The 22,915-nt window shown below is 56.6% G+C and overlaps 1 protein-coding gene across 2 annotated transcripts; it reads right to left on the reverse strand.

Annotated features, from left to right (window-relative positions):
• Positions 1-2,877: 2,877 nt before the first annotated feature.
• Positions 2,878-21,961, reverse strand: RAC2 (Rac family small GTPase 2). 2 transcript variants are annotated; one of them, XM_035271918.3, is made up of 7 exons: positions 21,816-21,961; positions 18,965-19,036; positions 9,832-9,949; positions 8,991-9,053; positions 8,220-8,379; positions 4,010-4,142; positions 2,878-3,370 (listed from the first exon to the last, which is right to left on the reverse strand). In XM_035271918.3, exons 1-6 carry the CDS (start codon positions 21,848-21,850, stop codon positions 4,012-4,014), a joined length of 579 nt encoding a protein of 192 aa, XP_035127809.1. In that variant the 5' UTR covers positions 21,851-21,961; the 3' UTR covers positions 2,878-3,370; positions 4,010-4,011. The 2 variants fall into 2 exon arrangements, with proteins under 2 accessions (XP_035127809.1, XP_078196214.1); XM_078340088.1 differs by lacking the exon at positions 2,878-3,370 and having other exon boundaries at positions 8,207-8,379.
• Between the last annotated feature and the right edge of the window lie 954 nt (positions 21,962-22,915).

The raw sequence follows: 22,915 nt of genomic DNA on the forward strand, positions 1-22,915 counted from the left end.
AGTCTGACGGTAGAGGCGTGAGTGCAATGAGAGTCCAGTCTGACGGTAGAGGCGTGAGTGCAATGAGAGTCATCTGATGGTAGAGGCGTGAGTGCAACGAGAGTCCAGTCTGACGGTAGAGGCGTGAGTGCAACGAGAGTCGTCTGACGGTAGAGGCGTGAGTGCAACGAGAGTCCAGTCTGACGGTAGAGGCGTGAGTGCAACGAGAGTCGTCTGACGGTAGAGGCGTGAGTGCAACGAGAGTCCAGTCTGACGGTACAGGCGTGAGTGCAACGAGAGTCCAGTCTGACGGTAGAGGCGTGAGTGCAACGAGAGTCGTCTGACGGTAGAGGCGTGAGTGCAACGAGAGTCCAGTCTGACGGTACAGGCGTGAGTGCAACGAGAGTCCAGTCTGACGGTACAGGCGTGAGTGCAACGAGAGTCCAGTCTGACGGCAGAGGCGTGAGTGCAACGAGAGTCCAGTCTGACGGCAGAGGCGTGAGTGCAACGAGAGTCCAGTCTGACGGCAGAGGCGTGAGTGCAACGAGAGTCCAGTCTGACGGCAGAGGCGTGAGTGCAACGAGAGTCCAGTCTGACGGCAGAGGCGTGAGTGCAACGAGAGTCCAGTCTGACGGCAGAGGCGTGAGTGCAACGAGAGTCCAGTCTGACGGCAGAGGCGTGAGTGCAACGAGAGTCCAGTCTGACGGCAGAGGCGTGAGTGCAACGAGAGTCCAGTCTGACGGCAGAGGCGTGAGTGCAACGAGAGTCCAGTCTGACGGCAGAGGCGTGAGTGCAACGAGAGTCCAGTCTGACGGTAGAGGCGTGAGTGCAACGAGAGTCCAGTCTGACGGTAGAGGCGTGAGTGCAACGAGAGTCCAGTCTGACGGTAGAGGCGTGAGTGCAACCAGAGTCCAGTCTGACGGCAGAGGTGTGAGTGCAATGAGAGTCGTCTGATGGTAGAGGCGTGAGTGCAATAAGAACGGGAGGCAGAGGATGGCCAGGCCTCCAGGGCCATGGTTTGTTGCAGACGCTCTGGAGTTTATCCCAAGGCTCTGTGAAGAGGAGGGAGCAGAAGGAGGCTTCCTCAGACTCTGGCCAACTGCAGGGGCTGGCTCAGGGATCTTAGATACCAAACGTTCTAGGATATGGGGTCCTGGCCATCTCCGTCTGTATTGTGCCGTGGATGGGCAGGTTTTAGTATTTCCTTTCTGTTTTGGAAGAGAAGTAACTTGAAAAACATCATGACTTTGTCTGACCTGAAACTAAGGAAAGCAAATGGGTTTCCCCTCTGCAACAAGCCCCTCTTAAGGGGGGGCTCCCAGGAGGTGAGCGAGCTGCTGGGGGACGGGTTCTGCTTCAGAGCATGGGGACTTATGGGGACAATGTGGTTTGCTGGGAGCTCTGGGAAAGCACAATGTGGAAACTCAAGCATTTCATGGGCTGGAAATTGGGGTCTTCTGGGTTGTCAGGGGTGGGCTCTTAGATCTTAGTCTCCCTAGAGTGTCTGCCTCCTGAGGGCAGGGACTCTTGGGCACTGCTGGATCTCCTGCACCTAGAACAGTGCCTGGAACAGAAGAGGTGCTCAATAAATGTGTGTTTGATGAATGAGTGAGAAGTTGAGATAGAGGAGAGTAACTGTCTGCAGGAGGGGGAGGTCTGGCACCTCCCCGGAACTTAGCAAGCCCTGAGGTGGGACTGACTATGTCAGGCACTGTGGAGCTCATGTCTGAGTTTCTTAAATCCTCACAACTCCGCCTCTCTTTTAAAGAAACTCCCCTTTGCAGGCCAGGCACGGTGGCTCACGCCTGTAATCCCAGCACTTTGGGAGGCTGAGGCAGGTGGATCACGAGGTCAAGAGATCAAGACCATCCTGGTCAACATGCTGAAACCCCGTCTCTACTGAAAATACAAAAAATTAGCTGAGCATGGTGGCACGTGCCTGTAATCCCAGCTACTTGGGAGGCTGAGGGAGGAGAATTGCCTGAACCCAGGAGGCGGAGGTTGCAGTGAGCCAAGATCGTGCCATTGCACTCCAGCCTGGGTAACGAGCAAAACTCCGCCTAAAAAAAAAAAAAAAAAAAAGTAAGAAAGAAACTCCCTTTTGCTTAGCACCTGCCAGGTCCAGCACCGTTTCTTTTCACTGTTGAAATGAACACTTTCTCATGACTCCAGTAGTGGAAGTTGAGGGTTCCGGGCCCAAATTCCCAAATTCCTGCCAGGCTCTCAGCCCACTTTGGAACCCACCCTCCCTCCCTGGCACACATGCTCTCCCTGGGGTTGCCGCAGTTCTGTTCTGGCACGGCATATGGTTCAGACCTGGCCAATCAGAGCACAGCACAGCATGGCTCTGACAAATATGATTGGTTGCATGGGGGTCTAGGACCTAAGCTGGTCCAATCACAGTAAACCTTAGTTAGAACTTTGCCTGGGATAGACATTTGCTCTCTTTGGCTGATCTTGAACTTGTAAGCATGAAGCCCTGAACTTGAACTTGGAAGGACGAAGCCCTAAGTCACCTGCCTAAGAATGAACCAGCCAGCAGAAGGCAGAGCCCAGAGCCAAAGAAGCCTTGATGACATCATTTGAACCCCTTGATCAAGCTGCACCTGAAATCGTATCTCCAAACTTAAATCCATAAATTTATTTTCTGCTTAAGCAGGTTGAGTTGGGTTTTCTATTTGCAATAGCAAAAGTCCTGACTGGCAAGGATTCAAAGTTTTAAGACTCTCACAGGTTAAGTGCAGCTCAGGATCCTGTGAGTGGAGCAGAAAGTCTTAAGAGATGGCAGGGGCCGTGTTGAACCCGGACCTTCCACTGGCTGAGCAGATACCCCCAAAGATATAGAAAATTCGATTTATGTTGTCCCAAAAAAGGAGAACTGAGGCCAGAGGAGCACACTTCTGAGACACTCATTTTTACTGGGTAGAAGAACTCTCTGACAAGCAGGACTGTCTATATTAGAGCAGGCTGCCTCAGGAGGGAGTAAGAGCCCTGTCCCCGAAGGAACACAGTGGTGGCGGCAACCATCTGGCCTGCAGTTTCCAGAGGGGAGTCAGGCATGGGGTAGGACTGCGTGAACGGGCAGATGCTTCCACAGGCAGCAGCTGGCACTGACGACAGGAACACAGGGGTGGTTGAATGGGTCCTGGGGCTCCCCTCCGGCCCTCAGGAAGGCAGGAGCATGAGAGGCTTGGGATGCAGCACCTGCAAATTTGCACCTTCCTGGCCTCAGGAGGCTTCCGGCACAGAAAAGACCATTGACAAAGCTCTGCAGCCGTCTGCTAAGAAATGCCAGAGGGAAGGGACAGCATGGCCAGCCAGGGTGCCATCAGGCTTTGGGTGGGGATCCTGGAAGATCAGATCCATCTGGTTGGGAGAGCTGGGGTGCAACCTGAAAGGAAGGTAAGCAGGGGAAGAGAATTTGGGGACATGCAGAGTCCACAGTTCTCGCCTTCCTGGCTCACAGCTCATTCCCACCTCTGGGCCTTTGCTCAAGGTTTGCCTCCCACCAGGACTGGCCATGCTGCCCTCCCACCTCACCAGGCCTCTCTGTCCTTCTCGTCCCACACTTCCAGGAAACCTTGTGCACTGCCTCCAAGTCATACGCACCCCACCATCTGCCCTCTGGGTCTCATAGCTCAGTCTGACCCACCTCCACCCATGTTTGTGGGTACAAGGTCTCCCTAGCTCAACTGGGTTCTCCTGGGGCCAGGGGCCAAAGCATCTTTTCCATCACCCCTGGCAGGAATGGGCAGAGTGGAAGCTCCATGACATCCCCCCAGTGGGTTGGGGGGTTACCAGGCATTTGTTTGCACCTTGGGCCTTGCCACTGAAAGGTGAGCTCCAGAGAGTGGGACTGGCCCAGGCAAATGACAAGAAGGCTGGGGAAACTGAGGCTCCCCCCTCCATACCCACCTTCTTTTTGTCCTGACCTAAATGCCACTCACAGTGAACCAAAGGCCACATCTCATCCAGGGCCTGCTGTGTATGGGAGTTGGGGGTCATGGAGCACTAGAGGGGGGACTCTTACCCCTAGAGGATGCTGCAGGGGCGCTTCTGCGGCCGCGTGGGCTGAGGGCACAGCACGGCCCGGATGGCCTCATCGAACACTGTTTTCAAGCCTCTCTGGGTGAGGGCTGAGCACTCCAGGTATTTCACCGAGTCTGGTTGGGGGGATGGACAGCAGGAAAGCTAAGCCTGTCAGGGAAGGGTGGGGGCTCTGGTCCAACACCCCTCCCATGCCATGCAACTGAACACCAGGCTGTGAGGGCCACTATCCAGGTTCCAGTCCCAGTGCGGCCACCTGGGGGCTGTGTCACCTGGAGCAGGGAGTTTAACGTCACTGTGCCTCCGTTTCCTCATGTCTGAAATAGTGAGCTTGAATTCACTGAGAGACTAAGACCTATAGGGTAGGTCTGTGTCTTCCTTGGACACATAGCTCTTAATTCGTGGAAAGAAGGCAGGAATTTTGATGCTTTTCTGGGAAGGAAAGGGCTCAAGCATCAGTGACCAAATCTCTGGAAGCCTCGCCTTCTTCTAAAAAAATTGCCTTGTCCAAGGTCAGGAGTTCGAGACCAGCCCATCCAATATAGTGAAACCCAGTTTCTACTAAAAATACAAAAATTAGGCCAGGCGCAGTGGCTCATGCCTATAATCCCAGCACTTTGGGAGGCCGAGGCAGATGGATCACAAGGTCAAGAGATCGAGACCATCCTGGTCAACATGGTGAAACCCCGTCTCTACTAAAAATACAAAAATTAGCTGGGCATGGTGGTGCGTGCCTGTAATCCCAGGTACTCAGGAGGCTGAGGCAGGAGAATTGCCTGAACCTAGGAGGCGGAGGTTGCAGTGAGCCGAGATCGCGCCATTGCACTCCAGCCTGGGTAATAGGAGCGAAACTCCATCTCAAAAAAAAAAAAAAAAATTAGCTGGGCGTGGTGGCGCACTACTAGAGAGTCCCAGCTACTCAGGAGGCTGAGGCAGGAGGATAATCACTTGAACCCTGGAGGCAGAGATCGTGCCCACTGCCTGGGCAACAGAATGAGACTCCATCTCAAAAAAAAAAAAAAAAGAAAAGAAAAATTGCCTCGTCCATCCCTCCAGGATTCTCCCAGGGTTGCAAATGATCCCCAGAAGGCCTGCAGCCCTCGTGGCCCCTCCCCAGGAACTGCCCAACTTCATCTGCTGCTTCCTTAGCCCCATCCCCATCTTACAGACAAGGAAACTGAGGCTGGTGGAGAGTATGTGGCTCACCCAAAGGCACACGCTGGGCATATCCCCTCTGCCTGGGCACAGCTGGGGGCCTTCTGGGAGAAGTGGAATTGGAGAGCTCCCCCTTCCTCCCGTGGGAGGCCCAGCCTTCTCCCACATGAAGATCCCTCAGGGCTAGAGCCCGGGGCACAGACGGGGAGAAATGCAGGCTGAGCCCCCACCCCCAGGGACAGCGTCCCATGACCTTCTGCAAAGAGCCCGTGTGACTTCCCATGTCCGTTTCAAGCCACACCGTTTCCCTGAAATGAAAAACCACAAAACCCCTTCTTCTGAGACACGTGCTGGCCTGAGGACTGATTTTAGAACCAAGAGGAAGGCGAAGGGAGGAGAGGACGCTCTGGGCCCTCCGCCGAAGCCCGCTTGCTTCTCTTCAGCAGGAAAGAAGGGGATGGACGCTGGTCACCACCTGCTCTGTGCCAGGCACTGAACTGTACACTTCCAACAACACCGTGAAGAAACACTGTGATTTCCCACTTCACAAACCAGGAAACAGGGGAAGCCATGGCCCGAAGGCACAGAGCTGGGAGGAGGAGTCGGGGTCTTGGGAGGGGCGGCCCCAGAAACAGGGGAGCCCACTGAGGGCCCGTGCTGGGGAGAAAGGAAGGGTGAGGCAGGGACATGAGGCTCAGAGAGGATGTCACTTGGTCTGAATCACATGCTGGGGGTTTCCCCTCTACCTGGAAGCATGTACACCCACCAGGGATCATGGGCAGTGGCTGGCATGGGGCTTGGCTGGCACGAGCAGGGTGCCCTGAGCTCAGCCCAGAGTCTGCTCACCGCAGCACCCTCTGTTGAGGAGGCGTCACTGGGCACTTGGCCACTGTCTCCCTACGAGGGACCACATCTGCGTCCACTTCCCCTACACCCACCAGCTGCCTTTTCCCTGGCACCCAGCCATCCACCCACCCAGGACAAGGGTCCTGAGCCAGGGGGCTGGAGCTCACTTTAGTTCTGCCTCTGACCTCTTTAGGATTTAGCTGGTTCCTCGTCTCCAAGCCTCGGTCTCCTGTCTGCCTAGGACTTAGCAATGGCTCATGAAGCTTAGGCAGGAGCAGGGGAGCCACAGAGAGGGCGGGGAGGACAGATGGCCCTCAGCTTTGTGGCTTGGGTAGCTAGTCCACTCCCACTGGAATCTGGGCTGGGCCATGTCCTGGCTGGGTGGCCTTAAACCAGCAACTTGTCCTCCCGAGCCTGTTTCCCTACTGTGAAGTGGAGGTGACAAGAGTCCTACAATGTAGCTGCTGGGAAGTGGCTCCCAGGAAGTGCTGGGTCCACATCAACCATGATTATCAGCTGGGCTCAGGGCTGCCCCCAAAACGCCTCATCCCAGGTCTGGGGAGCCCAGGTGGGCAGAGGCATCTGCTGCCTTCCTCACTAGCCCTGCCAGTCCCCCCTGGATGCCCCCCAGACCTGAGCTGGTCAGTCAGAATCACCACCTGTACCCAGCTCCCTGCAGGGTCAGCCAGGAGAGATTGGCTAGAGGCCAAGTCAGGAGGCCTGAGTCACCACCCTAGAGGAGAGAGGGCCTGTGGGGATTGTCCAGGCCAGCTTATGCGGATAGGGAGACTGAGGCCCAGAGAGGAGCAGCCACGAACCCAAGGTCATACAGTCAATCAGTGTCACAGCCAAGACCAGGACCCAGGCCTCCAGTGCCCTCCGCATGATCCCAAAGCATGCACTTTGCAAGAGAGAGGTCAGTGACAGCAGACCGCAGGCTAGAGAGCTGCACCCTGAGCAGAAGGAGTCCAGGGGTGGGGATTAGGGGGCTGCTGTTGGCCAGAAAGAGAAGGCAGGGATGAATCCCTGAAATTTGCAAGGCAAGACCAGCAGGCCCCAGGACAGGGGAAGGGACCCAGGGTGTGAGCCATAGTCCGAGGCCCCTGGGGAAGATGGCGTGTCACCACGCCAGTCAGGGGAGGAGGGAGGTGGTGGCTGCGGTTTCCCTTCCTGTGAAGAGGTGTGAGCCCCCAGGGCCCTCCCAGTTCCGGCAGGGGGAGGAGTGGCAGGGCTGGGGCAGCGGGGCAGGGGGGAGGTTTAGCGGATTCAATTTGGGGGCCAAACCCTGGGCCTGCAGAGCCCTGTGGTAAGGCAGAGGGCACGGTTCACAGTGACCAAACTCAGCTGGTGGCCCTGGGCTCTTGGGCAGGGATCCCTGGGCTACATGCACATTGGGACCTACCAGGGACAGGGACAGAGCCAGCAGTCCTGGGCGCCATGCAGGAAGCCAGACCCATGGTCGTCACCTCCGTGGTGCAGGCAGCCCTGAGCCACTACAAAGAAGCACCCCCCCCCCCCACAGCCTGCCCCAGTAGTGAGCCAACAATTTGCTGTCCTTCCTTCAAAATCACTGGGCCACCTACTAGCTGGGCGACCTTGAGAAGTTACCATACTTCTCCAGCCCAGTGACTTGGAGGCAAAGAGAAGCTGAGCTGAGAAGCCAAGGGGATGGGGAAAGGGAGGCAAGAAGGTGGTGGAAGGGAATGTGTCACCCTTCAGATCTAACTCAGGGCCACCTCCTCCAGGAAGCCTTCCCAGAACACCTAAGTCTGACTTGCCACTTGTCCTCCAGGCAACCACAGCACTGCACTCAGTTTCTGCTTCTGTCTGCTCAAAACACACCTCCTTATTTTCAATATCTATTAATAGATACTACTAATACTACTGGGACAACTACTAGCTAACACAGAGTGCTTCCCACATGCAGGTGTGGGAGCTCCACCTGTATTAACTCATTTAATTCCGCCAACCACCCCAGGAGGCAGGGGCTATCACTATCCCATGCTTTTCTGATAAGGAAACATAGACACAGAGAGGCTACATGACTCGCCTGAGGTCACACAGTAAATACACAGCACAGGTAAGTTGGAACAGCATAGCCTGGCCCTGCAGCTCGTATTCACAATCACGCCACGAGGCCAAGCCAGGGCTCCCCGGCAGCCAGCTCCCCTCTCTGAGCCCAAGGCCCATACCAATCTCCTTGGCCAGTGCCAGGCCCTGCGGGTAGGTGATGGGAGCCAACTTCTTCTCTTTCAGTTTCTCGATGGTGTCCTTGTCATCCCGCAGGTCCAGCTTGGTGCCCACCAGGATGATGGGTGTGCTGGGGCAGTGGTGCCGCACTTCCGGGAACCACTGGACAGGTGGGGGCGGGGAAGGCAAGGTTGTATAGGTCAAGAGGGGGCACAATGTTGTTTGGGGAGCAGAGGGTGTGGGGAGAAGAGGGGCACCAGGCTGTAAGAAGATCAGAGGTGGCATGATAGGGAGGAGAGACGTGAGGCGGAGCAGGGAGGGGAGGCCGCGAGGTTGTGCAGGAAGGAGGGGTGCAGGAAGGAGGGGTGCATGGCAGGGAGGAGAGACGTGAGGCGGCACAGGGAGGGGAGGCCACGAGGTTGTGCAGGAAGGAGGGGTGCATGACTGTAGGAAAGGAGGCGGCGAGGTTTTGTGCAGACCTAAGAAGCAAGCATGACGTTATGCGGCAATTGGAGGTGGACGTGAGGTTGCAGGGGGAGGAGGAGGACGCAGCCTCAGAAGGTGGGAGGAAAGCTAACTATCGCAGCACCCACCCCACCCCAGACCCTCCAAATCTCACCCCCTCAGTCCACTTGCCAGCCCTGGTTGGCACTGGGAACCCTCTCTGCATGTGGCCTCTGCTACCCCCGGGACCAACCTAGAGTTACCAGTTCCTCCCTCTCCCTCAGAGTCACCTGCCCCAGCACCCCCAAGGCCCACTCTGTCCAGCTCACCTTGGCACGGACGTTCTCATAGGAGGCGGGGCTGACGAGGGAGAAGCAGATAAGGAAGACATCCTGGGGACAGAGCAGGTGAGGGTCGCCAGTGAGAAGGGCCCGGAGGTGTCCCACCGTGGCAGCCACTGAGAGGTGGAGCTTGGGGCTCCCTGAGGGAGGAGGAGCCCAGGGACGCTGGGGACTTAGGATCTGGGCAGAGCAGAGATACCCTTCTCGCCTCTACTAGCAGGCTGCCGTTCGTTAGGACGCTTACTAAAGGCCAGGGCGTCTGCGAAGTGGTTGTCACATGTCACTGCAGCAAGCACTGCTGCCAGCCCCATTCCTCAGATGGGGAAAGTGAGGCATCCAGAGGCTACAGAGTTTGCCAAGGTGCACCCTGGCGAGGGGAGGATCTGCCATTCCAGAATCCATACTCCAATCCATACTCTCTGCCATCTTGATCACCAGCCTCAGCTGCCTCCCTGCCCTCCCTGGAGGAAAAGTGGGACCCGGGAGCCACTTGCAGGCATCCTCCGCCTCTCCCCGTCCCCCAGCACTCCCAGGGATCACCATCCTGGGCTGCCTCCTGGGGCAGGAGGTGCCAGAAACAGGAGGTGCCAGAGCCCAGGAGGCAGTGGAGTGGGAAGATGGGCACAGTGAGGACGGGAAGCAACGCAGGGCTGGGGGAGCAAGAGGAGGCCCTGCTCTGCCTGGGAGGTCCAAGGCAGGCAGACCCCTTGAGCTGGGCCTTCAGGGGAGAATAAGGGTTTCCCAGGCTGAGCTAGCTGGAAAGGCATCCCAGGTGGAGGGAACGGAGGCAGCAAAGGTCAGGGCAGCAAGGTAAGCAGGAGCAGCACACCGTCTGTGGGTAGGAGAGCGGCCGGAGGCGGTCGTAGTCCTCCTGCCCGGCAGTGTCCCACAGCCCCAGGTTCACGGGCTTGCTGTCCACCATCACATTGGCTGAATAGTTGTCAAACCTGTGGGGAGCAGGCAAGGAAGAGGAAAGGTCAATCTCAAACCCCAGAACCTGGGGACTGTGGTCCAGCCCCACGTCTCTCCATTCGGAGGCTGAGACCCAGAGACAGCCTGACACTGGCCCAAAGTCACACAGCATTTGCAGTTGGGTTTTGTTTGTTTGTTTCATTACTGATTCATTATATTTTTTAAAAATCTAATACAAATAAACAAGAAGAGAAAAAGATGATCTCTTAATCCTTTTTCAACCTATATCTGTCCTTTGGAAAGGTCATTGTTTAAGGCTATGTAACTTTTCCTCCAAGTCTTGATGAGAATAAACTTTATTATCTTCCTAGGCTGCGAAGCGAGGTTGTCACTCAATGTTTTTTTGCTTTTTGAAATGGAGTCTCGCTCTGTCGCCAGGCTGGAGTGCAATGGTGCGATCTCAGCTCAATGCAACCTCCACCCCCTGGGTTCAAGCAATTCCCCTGCCTCAGTCTCCCGAGTAGCTGGGATTACAGGCATGTGCCACCATGCCTGGCTAATTTTTGTATTTTTAATAGAGATGGGGTTTCACCATGTTGGCCAGGCTGGTCTCAAACTCCTCACCTCAGGTGATCCACCCAGCTCGGCCTCCCAAAGTGCTGGGAATTACAGGCGTGAGCCTCAGCGCCCAGCCTCAATATTCGTTGAATGAATGTTATCCCATCTCAGACTGGGTCCCCCCAGAAGCAAACTCTGAGACAAGGAGGTGGTGTGAGGGGTTTATTTGGGAGGTGGCCCCAGGATGCTACAGAAGGGGACTGGGAAGGAGTAAGGGAGGGGGCAGCAGCTGACACAGGGCGGGCGGTTGAGCTGTCATGGCGGTAGGCCGCCACTAAGTCCTGCTGGGGCTGCCTGGGAGACAGTAGACTGTGCCCAGGGCACCCCAGAGGCAGCAGGAAGCTGGGGTGCTGCCATTCATCTCCCATCTCCCAGGAGAAGGGGGCTGCTTCTGGAGCCTTCTAGCCCACCCCAGAATGCATGTGAAAGCTGTCAGTCACGGACCATGGGAAGGGCCACGGCACATGGTGGAAAGACGTGTGCTGGGCGGGGCGTGGTAGATCACGCCTGTAATCCCAGCACTTTGGGGGGCCGAGGCGGGAAGATCACAAGGTCAGGAGATCAAGACTATCCTGGCTAACACAGTGAAACCCCATCTCTACTAAAAATACAAAAAGTTAGCCAAGCATGGTGGTGCATGCCTGTAACTCCAGTTACTCAGGAGGCTGAGGCAGGAGAATCGCTTGAACCCAGGAGGCAGAGGTTTCAGTGAGCTGAGATCACCACTGCACTCCAGCCTGGGTGACACATGCTGCTGAGGGGATAGCGTGGGTCACCGACCTTGACTCCCAACATCTCCCACCAGACCCAGAGAGCCCTGCAAGGCCATGGAACAAGCCTCCAGATGCATTTGCAGAGCGCCTACTATGCATCGGGTGCAGAGCCAGCGCTGGCGCCACCGAGGAGCACAAGCCTGATGGCCCTCACAGCTGGCAGGAAGCCAGACACGGGGCGAGGGGCCTGACAAATGTCAGAGAGGGGGAAGCCCAAAGAACGCTGGGAGAGCCAGCCCAGGACGCCAAACTCGGAGCAGGGGAGGTGTTAAAGCCAGTTCTCACTACACACATCCCCTCAAGGAAGGTGCTGACTCCCCAACGCTGTGGAAGAGAAAACTGGGTTCAGAGAGATGCAGCGACTTGCCCAAGGCCACACAAGCCAGAGAGTGACAAAACTAGGTAAGAAACCAGTGATCACAAGCAGCGTTCACTGCCCCAGGGCACAGCTGTGCCTCCGGGAATCGAACAGCCTGCCCCTGAGGCTAGGGAATCACTCTCACTTACACACTGTGGTCACCCAAACAGGCCCTGTGTCTCATCTCCTGACCTGGTCCACTGAGACCTCCAGATCCTCCTCGGGCTTATCCTCCTACTCCTCCCCTCATACACCAGCCAAGCTCTTTCCCAGTAAAGGCTCACACTGCCCACCTCCCCATGCTGGTCCACACAAAGCCCCTGCCCAGAATGTCCTTCCCACCTTAGCTGTCCAAATGTTCTCACCAATCTGGCCTCTGGCCCCCGCACCCTCCAGGCTGCCCACCCCTCCAAATTTTTGCTCCTGTTACTCTGAAGCATTAGTGCTTCTGCAGCCCAACACTGAGAAGCATTCTCTGAGGACTTCCTGGACGAGGTGGCAACTGAAGGGTTTCAGCTCACCTTGGTTTAATTCCCTTCCACCTGCATTCACCAGGTGCCGGTGGGCAGCCCAGCCTTTTTAATATACTGTGCTCCTCCGGCCCTGGACAGGATTCCTGGTCACCTCTCAGTTCCTCAGATGGCCCTGTTCCCACCTGTCTGGAAAGTGCCTACAAAGAGTGGCCCCTGGCTTCCCGCTTTCCTTCCTCTCTCCCTCCTCTTCCTTCCCACTGCCAGGCTTTTACTCATTCCTCCAGCCCCTGCTCAATGTCACCTCCTCCAAGAAGCTTTCCTGACATGCAGCCATTTCGGGGCCCCCACCCCACCTAAACCAGCACTCCTTGGGGAACTCGGCATCCCAGGTGGCAGGCACTAAACCTGACCTGTTTGTCACTGCACCCTGGGGCCAGCCCGGGATCTGCTGCACCGGAGATGCTGCCTTGCGCCCACTCTGGGTACCACCTACACTGCTGTGGGATCTCAGGAAGAAGGCGCTGTCCAGGGAGACACAGCTGGGCATGATGGAAAAAGCAGTTCCTGTGTTGTTTTTCTGGTTTTGACCAGTAACACACCTTTGGGAAATGCTTGGACACTCTCTCCTCTAACGTCCAGCTAAAATGCTAGTGCCAAGAAGCCCCCTGATATTCCTCAAACCAAAGGCACCTGTCTCCTCTGGGTCATGCCTGGGATCTTGGGGCCACGGTGATGGGGAAAGAGCTGGGACCTTGAGAAGCACCAGCCACCTCCTCTGAAGCCAGGCAGGGGCTGCGTTTCTTTGTATATTAGGTCTTGAAGGCTCATGTGATCTAACGCAGAAGGATCTTAAGTTACTCCCATTAGACAGATGAGGAAAGTGAGGCCTGACGAGGTCAAGGACCTTTCTTGTTGGGGGGAACAAAGAGTTCTTTGTGAAGCCAGGACATCCCAGCTGTGTGACCCTGGGTGAGTAACCTAACTTCTCTGAGCCTCAATCTCTTTAAAGTGGAGGGGAAAATTATTTCTTGGGGTCATTAGGAGAATCCAAAAAAAAAAAACAGAGGATGTTCAAGCCACCCCATTGGGAGATGCTAAGAAGCTGAGCAGTCTCATTTTCCATGCCCCCAAATGCTCCTGCCACTGGGCCCCTCCCCAGAGGACCAGAGGGACAGCTGCAGGGATATGTCAATGGTGTGACACCTCCGAGGGTCACCCTTACATAAGAGACCCACAGGTGGCCGGACACTGTGGCTCATGCCTATAATCCCAGCACTTTGGGAGGCCGAGGTGGGTGGATCACCTGAGGTCAGGAGTTCAAGACCAGCCTGGCCAACATGGTGAAACCCCATCTCTACTACAAATACAAAAATTAGCTGGGCGTGGTGGTGGACGCCTGTAATCCCAGCTATTCGGGAAGCTGAGGCAGGAGAATCACCTGAATCTGGGAGGTGGAGGTTGCAATGAGTAGAGATGGCACCATTGCAACCTAGCCTGCACAACAAGAGTGAAACTCTGTCTTAAGAGAGACAGAGACAGAGAGAGAGAGAGAGAGAGAGAGACCTACAGGCAGCCAGGACCAGAGAGGAACCTTACATACCAACCACCATGGTCAACCCTCACCCTATTTTCCGGATGAAGAAATTGAGGCTCACAGAGAGGAAGGGACTTGCCCAAGATCTCCCAGCCAGTGGGCAGCAGAGCAAGGCTAGATCCCGTTACCCAATCCAGAAAAAGCCCACATGGTAAGTGTCGCTGCTATTACATGGCTGAAAAATGGGTTGGAGACAGTGGATACTGTGTTTTCACCCAGAGCCTGTAGAACTCTGAGGCCAGGTCTGGAATAGAGTGGAGGAGGGGAATGGGGCAGGTGGAGGTCCCCGTGCTGTAGATACAAGATCAGATAAGCCTGAGAGCTGGCTCCCCTGCTGCCGGCCATGAGGGGTTAGCAGCAAGGGCATGGATCTGAACCTTTGCAGCCGACACCTGCATCAGCAGCCAATCATTTGCCGGGACTCTCAGGACTGCCCCGTGATTGGCTCTCGTGGTCCCCGCCTGCTCTGTTGTATAGCACCCAGGGATCACCTGACCACCAGTGAAGCCCACCCCCAGGGAGGAAGGATTGTGCATTCGAGGAACCCAGAGACCACAGGGCACACATGGCTGGTGACTTGGGGGTGAGGAAGGATTGAAGTCAGAGGGGCCTGGACCAGTCAGATCTTTGTTCTTAGGTCAATGGGGAGCCGCCACGGGGCCAAACCAGGCAGGGGTGATAAGATCAGGTTTGTATTTAGAAAAGGTCCCTGCTGGGCGCCGTGGCTCACACCTGTAATCCCAGCACTTTGGAGGCTGAGGAGGGTGGATCATGAGGTCAAGAGATCGAAACCATCCTGGCCAACATGGGGAAACCCTGTCTGTTAAAAATACAAAAAATAGCTGGGCATGGTGGCGCACACCTATAGTCCCAGCTACTCGAGAGGCTGAGGCAGGAGAATTCCTCGAACCAGGGAGGCAGAGGTTGCAGGGAGCCAAGATCGTGCCACTGCACTCCAGCCTGGCAACAGAGAGAGACTCTGTCTCAAAAAAAAAAAAAAAAAAGAAAAGAAAAGAAAAGGTCCCTCTTGGAGAAGTCTTAGGGAGGGGCCACAGGGGAAACTGGCAGGTCAGCCAGGAGGGGCGGCCCTTACCATGTCATTGGTGAAAGATGAAGGCAGCAGGAGGTGTCACAGGGTGGGGAAGGTAGAGCAGGAGGGAACAGAATACCCAACAGAAGAGGGGCCTGAGCTAAGGCAGAGGCTGGAGCCTGGTGCACACAGCTAGGGAGGCTGATGTCATCCTGCTCACCGGAATCCCAGGCTGGATGCGCCAGTTCACCCAAGAGAGGATTTCAAATGAAAGTGAAAATTCAGTGCCAAACGATTCAACCTCAGTTAGCAACACACCTTCTTCCATGCAGAGCTGACTCCCACCTGCCCGTCTGCCTGTGGGGAGGGGGGGCGTTCATGACGGAGCAACAGGGATGTGCTCAGCTCTGTTCTAGAAACTGACACAGTGGCAGGGAGCGAGGCAGATGAGGACCCTGTCCTCAGGGAGCTTCCATCCCAGAGGAGGAGTGGCAGTGAAGGAGCAGTAAGATGAAGCCGGGGTGTGTGGGGACAGAGAGATGGAGAGGGCAGGGTGGAGGCGGGGGGCTGCTTTAGACAGGGGGTCAGGAGGCGATGTCTAGGCAAGGAACTGAATGACGGCAAATGAGGAGGGTTCTGGGTATCAGAAGGGGAGTGAAGAGGCTGGGGAAGGCTGAAGTCGCCAAGGCAGTCTGTGTACTTGGAGTGAAGTGGGTAAGGGAGTGTGGTAAATGAGGCTGGGGAGAGGGGGCTGCTGTTCAGGGTTTGAACGGTCGAGATGGGTTTTAACTGTGAAGGGAGCCGCAGGAGGGATGTAGGCCAGGATCACTTTCAGTTGCTTTTTGTTTTTGGTGGTGGTTTTTGAGACAGGGTCTCACTCTGTTGCCCAGGCTGGGGTGCAGTAGCATGATCGTAGCTCACTGCAGCCTCAGCCTCCCAAGCTCAAGTGATCCTCTCACCTCAGCCTCCCAAGTAGCTGGGACTACAGGCATGCACCACCATGCCCAGCTACTTTTTGTATTTATTTTGTAGAGATGGGATTTCTCCATGTGGCCCAGGCTGATCTCAAACTCCTGGGCTCACATGATCTGCCTGCCTCGGCCTCCCAAAGTGCTGGGATTACAGGCATGAGCCACAGCACCCAAACTAACTCTGAGTTTTAAAAGCTCACCAGGGCTTCCACTGGAGCAGGATCTAAGGAAATGAGGTGTAAGGGGGAGCCCCTCTATGTCACAGGCACCCGAGGGCACCGTCTTCCTGCCATGTTTCTATATCCCCAACACCTAGCATGGGGCCGTCCACAGAGCAGGCTCAGGCTCCCATCTGCGAAATGGGGGATTTGATGCAAAGATCTCATAGCGCCCTGTCGGGTCCAGTACAGGGTCTATACAACAGAGCAGGTGGGGACAGCGAGAGCCAATCACAGGGCAGCCCTGCGAGTCCCGGCAACCGATTGGCTGCTCAGGCAGGTGTCAGCTCCGAAGGTTCAAATCCACTCCTTCGTTGGGAACCCCCCTTGGCTGGCAGCAAGGGAACCAGCTCTCAGGCTTCTCTGATCTTGCATCTGCAGCGCCGGCCTCCCCAGCCCCCAGCAAACCTGTCATCCCCAGCCCAGAAGCTCTCTCCATCTTCGTCTCAGGTGCCAGAGATCTGGGGCTGCCTGTTTTTCCCAACCCACCCTCTCTCCCCCGTCCCCCCATCCCCCCCGTCCCCCTGTCCCGCTCCAATGTCAAGGGCCCAGTGTGACGACATTACCAGCCCTTCACAGAGGCACAGGCATTGGCAGTAGTAGGATAACCCTCTGGGGTCTCATCTGGGACTGAAACTTCGTGCCAGGAGCCCTAGGAGCGTGTGATGCAGGATTCACCATACAACTTGCAAGACCCAGTGTAAAACGGAAGCACAGGTCCCATGTTCAGGAATTAATAAGATTTTCAAGATTCTTAGACACCAGAGAATTAAACAAAGTGCAGGACCCTTCTGAGCATGGGGCCTTGTGTAATTGGATAGACGGCCACATGCATGGAGCTGGCCCTAGGGGGATACCTTCACCCGACCCTTCAGAGAGTCTTGGGAAGGTAGATCTGGCCGGGTCCATTCCTCCAGCAAGTCCACTGGGAGCCACCAGGGACCAGGGGCCTCCAGGCTGCTGAGGGTACCTGGCCATAGCCTGGCCTCAGCAGCCTCAGCTGTCCATCTCAATGCACAAGGGAGGCAACCGGGGAAGGAGCTTGGGACTTCCAAGCCTCTACCTCTTATAGAAAAGGAAATCGAGGCTCAGAGAGGGGAAGTGATTGGTCCAAGGTTCTTCAGCAACTGGGTCCTCCAACCCAGCCAGGATGCACCAAGGTGGGACGAGGTCTCAAGCCAGCATCCAGAGACCCGGGGACAGGCAGTGACAACACCCTGCCAGTGACCATGGTCTTGAGCAGGAGCCGCCACGCCTAATTCTGCCTCCCTGCTCAGGTTTGCAGCAGCCCTCTCTTGGCACCGAGAGGCACCTGGTAAAGTCTGATGGTCGACAGTGAGTGGGCGGGAATCCTCTTTCCCATTTTGTATGTAAGGACAGGTGCACAGAGGGGCACTCACCAGCATCAGGACTGAGCTGGGGCAAAGACGGCTTTCTAAGCTCTCTGCCTGGGTTTCCCTGCCCTCTCCTGGCTGCCTGCCTTCCTCCAGCCTGGGCCAGGATGTCTAAGGCAGCTGAGTAGAATGTCACGAGGAGAGAGATCAGCAGAGGGAACTCGGTCCACTCAAGTCTGGGGTGGGGGCTGGGTAGTGGGGGATCCTCTGGGGTGGGCTGGAAGCATCTCAGCTCCAGGGTCTCTTCTCCCTTCTGCCTGCCTCCTCTTCCTAGGAGAGCCTGATCCCTGCTCCTAAAAGGGGGTTTCATTAAGATCAAGAAATGAGGGCCCCAGCAAGGTTCTGTGTGGACCTTGGCTCTGAAGCCAGACAGGACCGTGTAAGCCTGGGAAGCAAGCCTCTTCGTGGCTATGAGGCTCAGCTTCCCCGTGGGTGTCCTGCGCATGCTAATGGCCATCTCCCAGGGGGATCCAATGAGATCACGTGTGCATGACATCTTGTGCAGGGCCCAGCACGAAGCAGGCCTTTGCTAGGTGGTGGCTATGATCGCTCTTCCTGCGGTCCCTCCCATGATGTTCCATTCAGGTCAACTCAAAACACATGTGTTGTGTGTAAGGCAAGGTGTGTATGATACCACATAGAAGGTTCTGTGCTAAGACAATGGGGAGACCCAGAAAGGACTGGCCGTGGCTCCCTGTCCCCCACAGGCTCATGATCATGGGAGAGATCAGATAAAGTCTCTCTGGGGAGGGGAGACCCCTTCACCATAGATCAGAAAGGCTTCCTGGAGGAGGGGGCACTGGAGCTGGGTATGGAGGCTTTAGGCAGGTGGATGTGGGGAGAAAAAGCACTACGGGGAGAGGAACAGCTTGAGCAAAGGCCCTGGGGTAGGAATGTGCAGGGAACTTGTGGTGAACAGTAGGGTCCAGGGGAGGCAGGGCCTGAAGCCAAGTAATGGGTGATGAGGCCAGGCAGGAGGTTGAGTGAAGGCCATCAGGGGCCTTGAGTGCCATGCTAGGGAGTCAAGGAAATGTCCTAGGAGTGACGTGGGCCCCTGAGGGCTGGCCGGAGAGGGGCTGGTGCCTCCCCAGTCATCCGTCCCTCCTGAGTCTGACGCCAATACACTCCCGCCATGTCCAATGACAGCCCTGCCTCCACGTCCTGCAATAGAGCGCAGGGCCTCTGAGGCCTGCAGATGCCTCTGTTCTGCCCCTCAGCATGCCACGGCCCCAGGTGTCCCTGCTCCCTGGGGCCAGACCCTCTGGATCACCTCCTCCTGGAGCCCAGCCTGCCTCCACAGAGGCTCCTCTCCCAGCCCCTGCTCCTGCCCAAGCCCGCCGTTTCCTCTACAGCGCTTTGCTTGGAGACCCAGCCTAAAGGCCACTGCCTCCTTCCTTCCTCCCTTTCCACCCCTTCCCCCCCCCCACCCCCAGCACTTCTTAGTGCCAGTGCTGCCTTCTTGGCTGGACCATCAGGCAGCTCTGCTCCACTGGAGGCTGTGGCTCTGGCACCCCATCGGGTGCCCACACAGGGTCTGGCCCACAGGAAGTGCCTGAAAGCGGGTCGACTTGGTGACGTTCTCTCCCCTCCTCCCAGCACCTGCGTGTCCCCAGGAACTCACACGGTGGGGATGTACTCTCCAGGGAAGGCGTTGGTGGTGTAGCTGATGAGAAGGCAGGTCTTGCCCACGGCCCTGAAAGACAGGAAGTGCAAGAGGGCGGCGATCATGGGCTCTGCTGGAGACATGGGGAGGTTTCTGCCCCATCCTCTGCGAAGACCTCAGCATCCACCCAGCCTAGCCCTCTGGGCCCTGTCTCCCTGTCTGAGACACCCCATGTCTGTGTTCTCACACCTGAGAGCCTGCAGGTCCTGTGCGTGTTTGTTAAAGTGGAGACTTCAGGGTCCAGCCCCAGAGATTCTGACCCACAGGTGTTCGCAGAGCTGGGAATCTGCATTTCCCACAGGTTTCTCCAGGGACCAGAGATGTCACACAGAGGGGGTACCCCACAAACTCAGGCCATGCCGAGGGGCCCCGACGCCTGGCCTGGGCTTCAAATCCCAGCTCAGTGGCATGACCCTGGACGAGTCACTTAACCTGCCTCTGCCTCAGTTTCTCCATCTAGAAAATCAGGATGAGCCCATCCCCATAGGAGTGTGCTGAGGAATAAATCCAACGATGCCTATCGAAGCACCTAGCACAGGGCCTGACGCACGGCAGCAGCCGGTGGCTGCTAGGGAAGGCCTGACCCAGCTCTTCCCTCTCACCTCCCCATGGAGCAGAGCAGTTACTAGACCAGGGTTTGAGTCAGAATGGGCTGGGTTCAAATCCTGTGAGGCTTTGGGCAAACTGCATAGCTTCCCTGAATTCATTTTCCCACCTGTAAAAACCTATTAGGTTTGGTGAGAGGACAAATAGAGAAGGCCGGGCTAACCCCAGAGCTGGTACCTAGGAAGGAAGGGATCGGTAATCGGAGAACGTCATTATTTGCGCACCTCCCCCACCCCCAGCATTTGAGACTGGGAGCAGGTGCAGGTAGCTCAGCCAAAGCCCGGAGACCAAGGGGCAGCTCTGGGCCTTCCCCTGCCCTGCTTGGTTCTGTCACTTCCTGCTCAGAGGAGACAGCTCATCCTCTCCTCTCTACCACAGTCCTCCCCGGGGCCTGTCCCGAGGTAACTTTGAATGACTGGGACGTTAACCCTTGACTTCCGCCTGCCCCTCTTCAGATCAGATAGAAAGCAGAAGTGAACAGGCCCGGGCCGGCGTGGGCAGATAAGCGGCCATGTATCAGAATCAGCTGAGGCTGGTGGGCAAACGGGCCCACCCCCACCTGGATGAGTCAGAGCCAAAGTGGGGGCCACAGGACCCAGGCCAGGACAGCTGAGTCTCTTACAGCCTTGGGCTGCTCCTCTGTAGCATGGGAGGGCTGGACAAGAGGCTCCTTCCAGCTAGAACATGCTGCGATGGACTTACAGAAAGCCCCAAGCTGGGCCTGTGGGTTGGACCCTAAGACATGGCTGCTGGCAGGCACGACAGATTGACAAACGGGACCTGTCCCTTTATTTTGTGTTTTTAAGAGACAGGTCTTGCTCTGTCACCCCGTGGCACAACTATAGCTCACTGCATCCTCAAACTCCTGGGCTCAGGCGATTCTCCCACCTTAGCTTCCCGATAGCTGGGACTACAGGCGCGTGCCACCACTCCTAGCTTTTAAAAATGTTTTTGTGGCCGGGCCTGGTGGCTCATGACTGTAATACCAGCACTTTGGGAGGCCAGGCAGGCAGATCACAAGGTCAGGAGTTCAAGACCAGCGCCTGAGCAACATGGTGAAACCCTGTCTCTACTAAAAATACAAAAGTTAGGGAGGTGTGGTGGCATACACCTGTAATCCCAGCTACTCAGAAGGCTGAGGCAGGAGAATCGCTTGAACCTGGGCAGCGGAGGCTACAGTAGCCAAGACTGCGCCACTGTACTCTAGCCTGAGTGACAGAGTGAGACCCCCCCCCCCCCGCCAAAAAGATAAAAAAAAGTTTCTGTAGACATGGGTTCTCATTGTGAATGCCTAGGCTGGTCTCAAGCAACTCTCCCCACTTGGCCTCTCAAAGCGCTAGGGCTAAAGGCATGAGCCACTGCACCTGGCCTAGACTCGTCATTTTACAGATGAGGAAACCGAGATTCCCCAGGAGACATGACAGCCTGGGGGTCACTGGGATCTGACAACTGAGAAGGTGTCAGCCCAGCCTGCCCCTCCCCTGCAGATCCCACAATCGCCCTCCCATCCTGCGGCCACCTCCTCCCTCTCCTCTCTGTCTCTCAACGTCCCCTTGCCCCTTCTGCTCCTCGCCCACATCCCCCACACATCCTCCCCAACCCAGCAGGCTGAGGGGAAGGGAGAGAGAGGGGGGGGTGGTACCAGCAGGGGGTGGTTATTGAGCACACATTACAAGCAAGACAGCCACTCAGCTTATGTCCAGCGACCCCACAGCATCCCTAGGGCATAGGCCTCCTCCTCCCAGATGGCTGAGGTTCAGAGACATGCTGTGACTTGCCCAAGGCCACACAGCAGCACCAAACCAGTGACGAGAGCCCAAGTCAGCCTGGGGACGAAGGCTGAATTTCTGGTTTCCCACTTCGCGGGTGCATCCACAGAGTTGAAGGCTGAGGCTCACCTCCGTGGGAGACCTGCCCCCAGCTTTGGGGGTGCAGGTAAGGGGCCTGGGCACTCCCAGCCATAGTCCTGCACCCTCCACCCAGATGGCTTCCAGGGTGGGTGGGCTGAAGAGGGTGAAGCTGTCCTCAGCCCACCCCGGGGTGCTAGCTGTGAGCCCTAGGAGAAGAATGAAGCGACTCCTCCAAGCTGCCTTCCAGGGACACCTAATTCTGCAGAGCCAGGGGCTTCCCCAGGGACACCAGGGCGGGAGGATCTCACAGCATCCCAGTTGGGGGCTGTGAGGAGGTCCAGCCAGGCACCTACCCATCTCCAACCACCACACACTTGATGGCTTGCATCGTGTCCGGGGCCTGGACAGTGTCAGTGGTGACAGCTCAGGGCCAGGCGCGTTTCTGCAGGCACAAGGGGTGTGGAGGCTGGCAAGGCGCCTGCTGAAGAGCAGCAGTGGTGGGGTGGGAGGAAGCGGAAGGGGAACTTACCCAAGCTGCTGCCCTCAAGGTCGTTTGCAGGGGGTGGAGCATTCGGTTTGGAGGAGCAGCTGGTGGGCGGGGCGCTCAGGTGCTGGCTGAGCCCTGGCCATCCCTGCAGCCCCCCACCTCCGGCCTCCCCTCTGTGGTAGGAGGCTCAATTTCTGACCACTGGGCAGGCCCAGAGGCTGTTCTCCAAGAACGTGAGGCTTCCAAGTACACCTCAGTTCTAAGCACAGCATTTAATGAGTGCCTACTGTGTGCCAGACATACTACCAGGTGCTAGTGATCCCAGGATACAAGAGACAGCTGGTCCCTGGAGTTTACACCCTTTGCAGAGGGGGAGGCAGGACTTCATCACGGGAGATTAGAAAGCAGGCAGGAAGTGACTGGGGCAATGGGGACTCTACAGAGAGGACCTCAGTGTTACCGAGAGGGAGAGCTGGGGGCCTGCAAGCAGCATTGGAGCTGGCTCTTGAAACATTTGCTCTAAAGAGGGTACTCCAGGTTCACGGAGATTTCTTGAGCCAGGACCCAGGGGCTCCGCCAGGGAAGGGCCTGTGTGGGAGGATGGGGAGTGATGAGGCAGGAAGGGAAGGTGTGGTCCACAGATGGAGAAAGGCATGTTGAGGGGAAGTGGCAGGCAGTGCCCTACAGGCACCAAGCCTGTCCTGAGGCCGCCCTGGGTCACCAGGCACTCTGGATCTAGGAACTGTGGCCCACTTCCCTGATGTGAAAACTGACGGTCTGAGAAGTCATTTGACCACCTAGCCTGAAACCACCCTGACGCTCAGTTTACTCCAAGCTCTTCTCCAACTGGAGCTCTTGGCTCCAGCTGCTGTTTGAGGGGACAAAGCCTGCATTCTCCAGCTCTCAGGGAACTCCCTTAGCCACGAGGGCTCTCCGAGGACACTCGGGAGAACATTCGATCACCCC

The sequence above is a fragment of the Callithrix jacchus genome, chromosome 1 (assembly GCF_049354715.1).
Source record: "Callithrix jacchus isolate 240 chromosome 1, calJac240_pri, whole genome shotgun sequence".
NCBI classification, from domain to species: domain Eukaryota; kingdom Metazoa; phylum Chordata; class Mammalia; order Primates; family Cebidae; genus Callithrix; species Callithrix jacchus.

Excerpts from the sequence above, each read along its gene's own strand:
- RAC2 (XM_035271918.3), bottom strand. The coding sequence starts at position 21,850 with ATGCAAGCCATCAAGTGTGTGGTGGTTGGAGATGG. Across the intron at positions 9,950-18,964 it reads GGAGAGTACATCCCCACCGT|GTTTGACAACTATTCAGCCA; the intron begins GTGAGTTCCTGG and ends TGCTCCCCACAG. Across the intron at positions 4,143-8,219 it reads GGCACTGGCCAAGGAGATTG|ACTCGGTGAAATACCTGGAG; the intron begins GTATGGGCCTTG and ends CCCCCCAACCAG.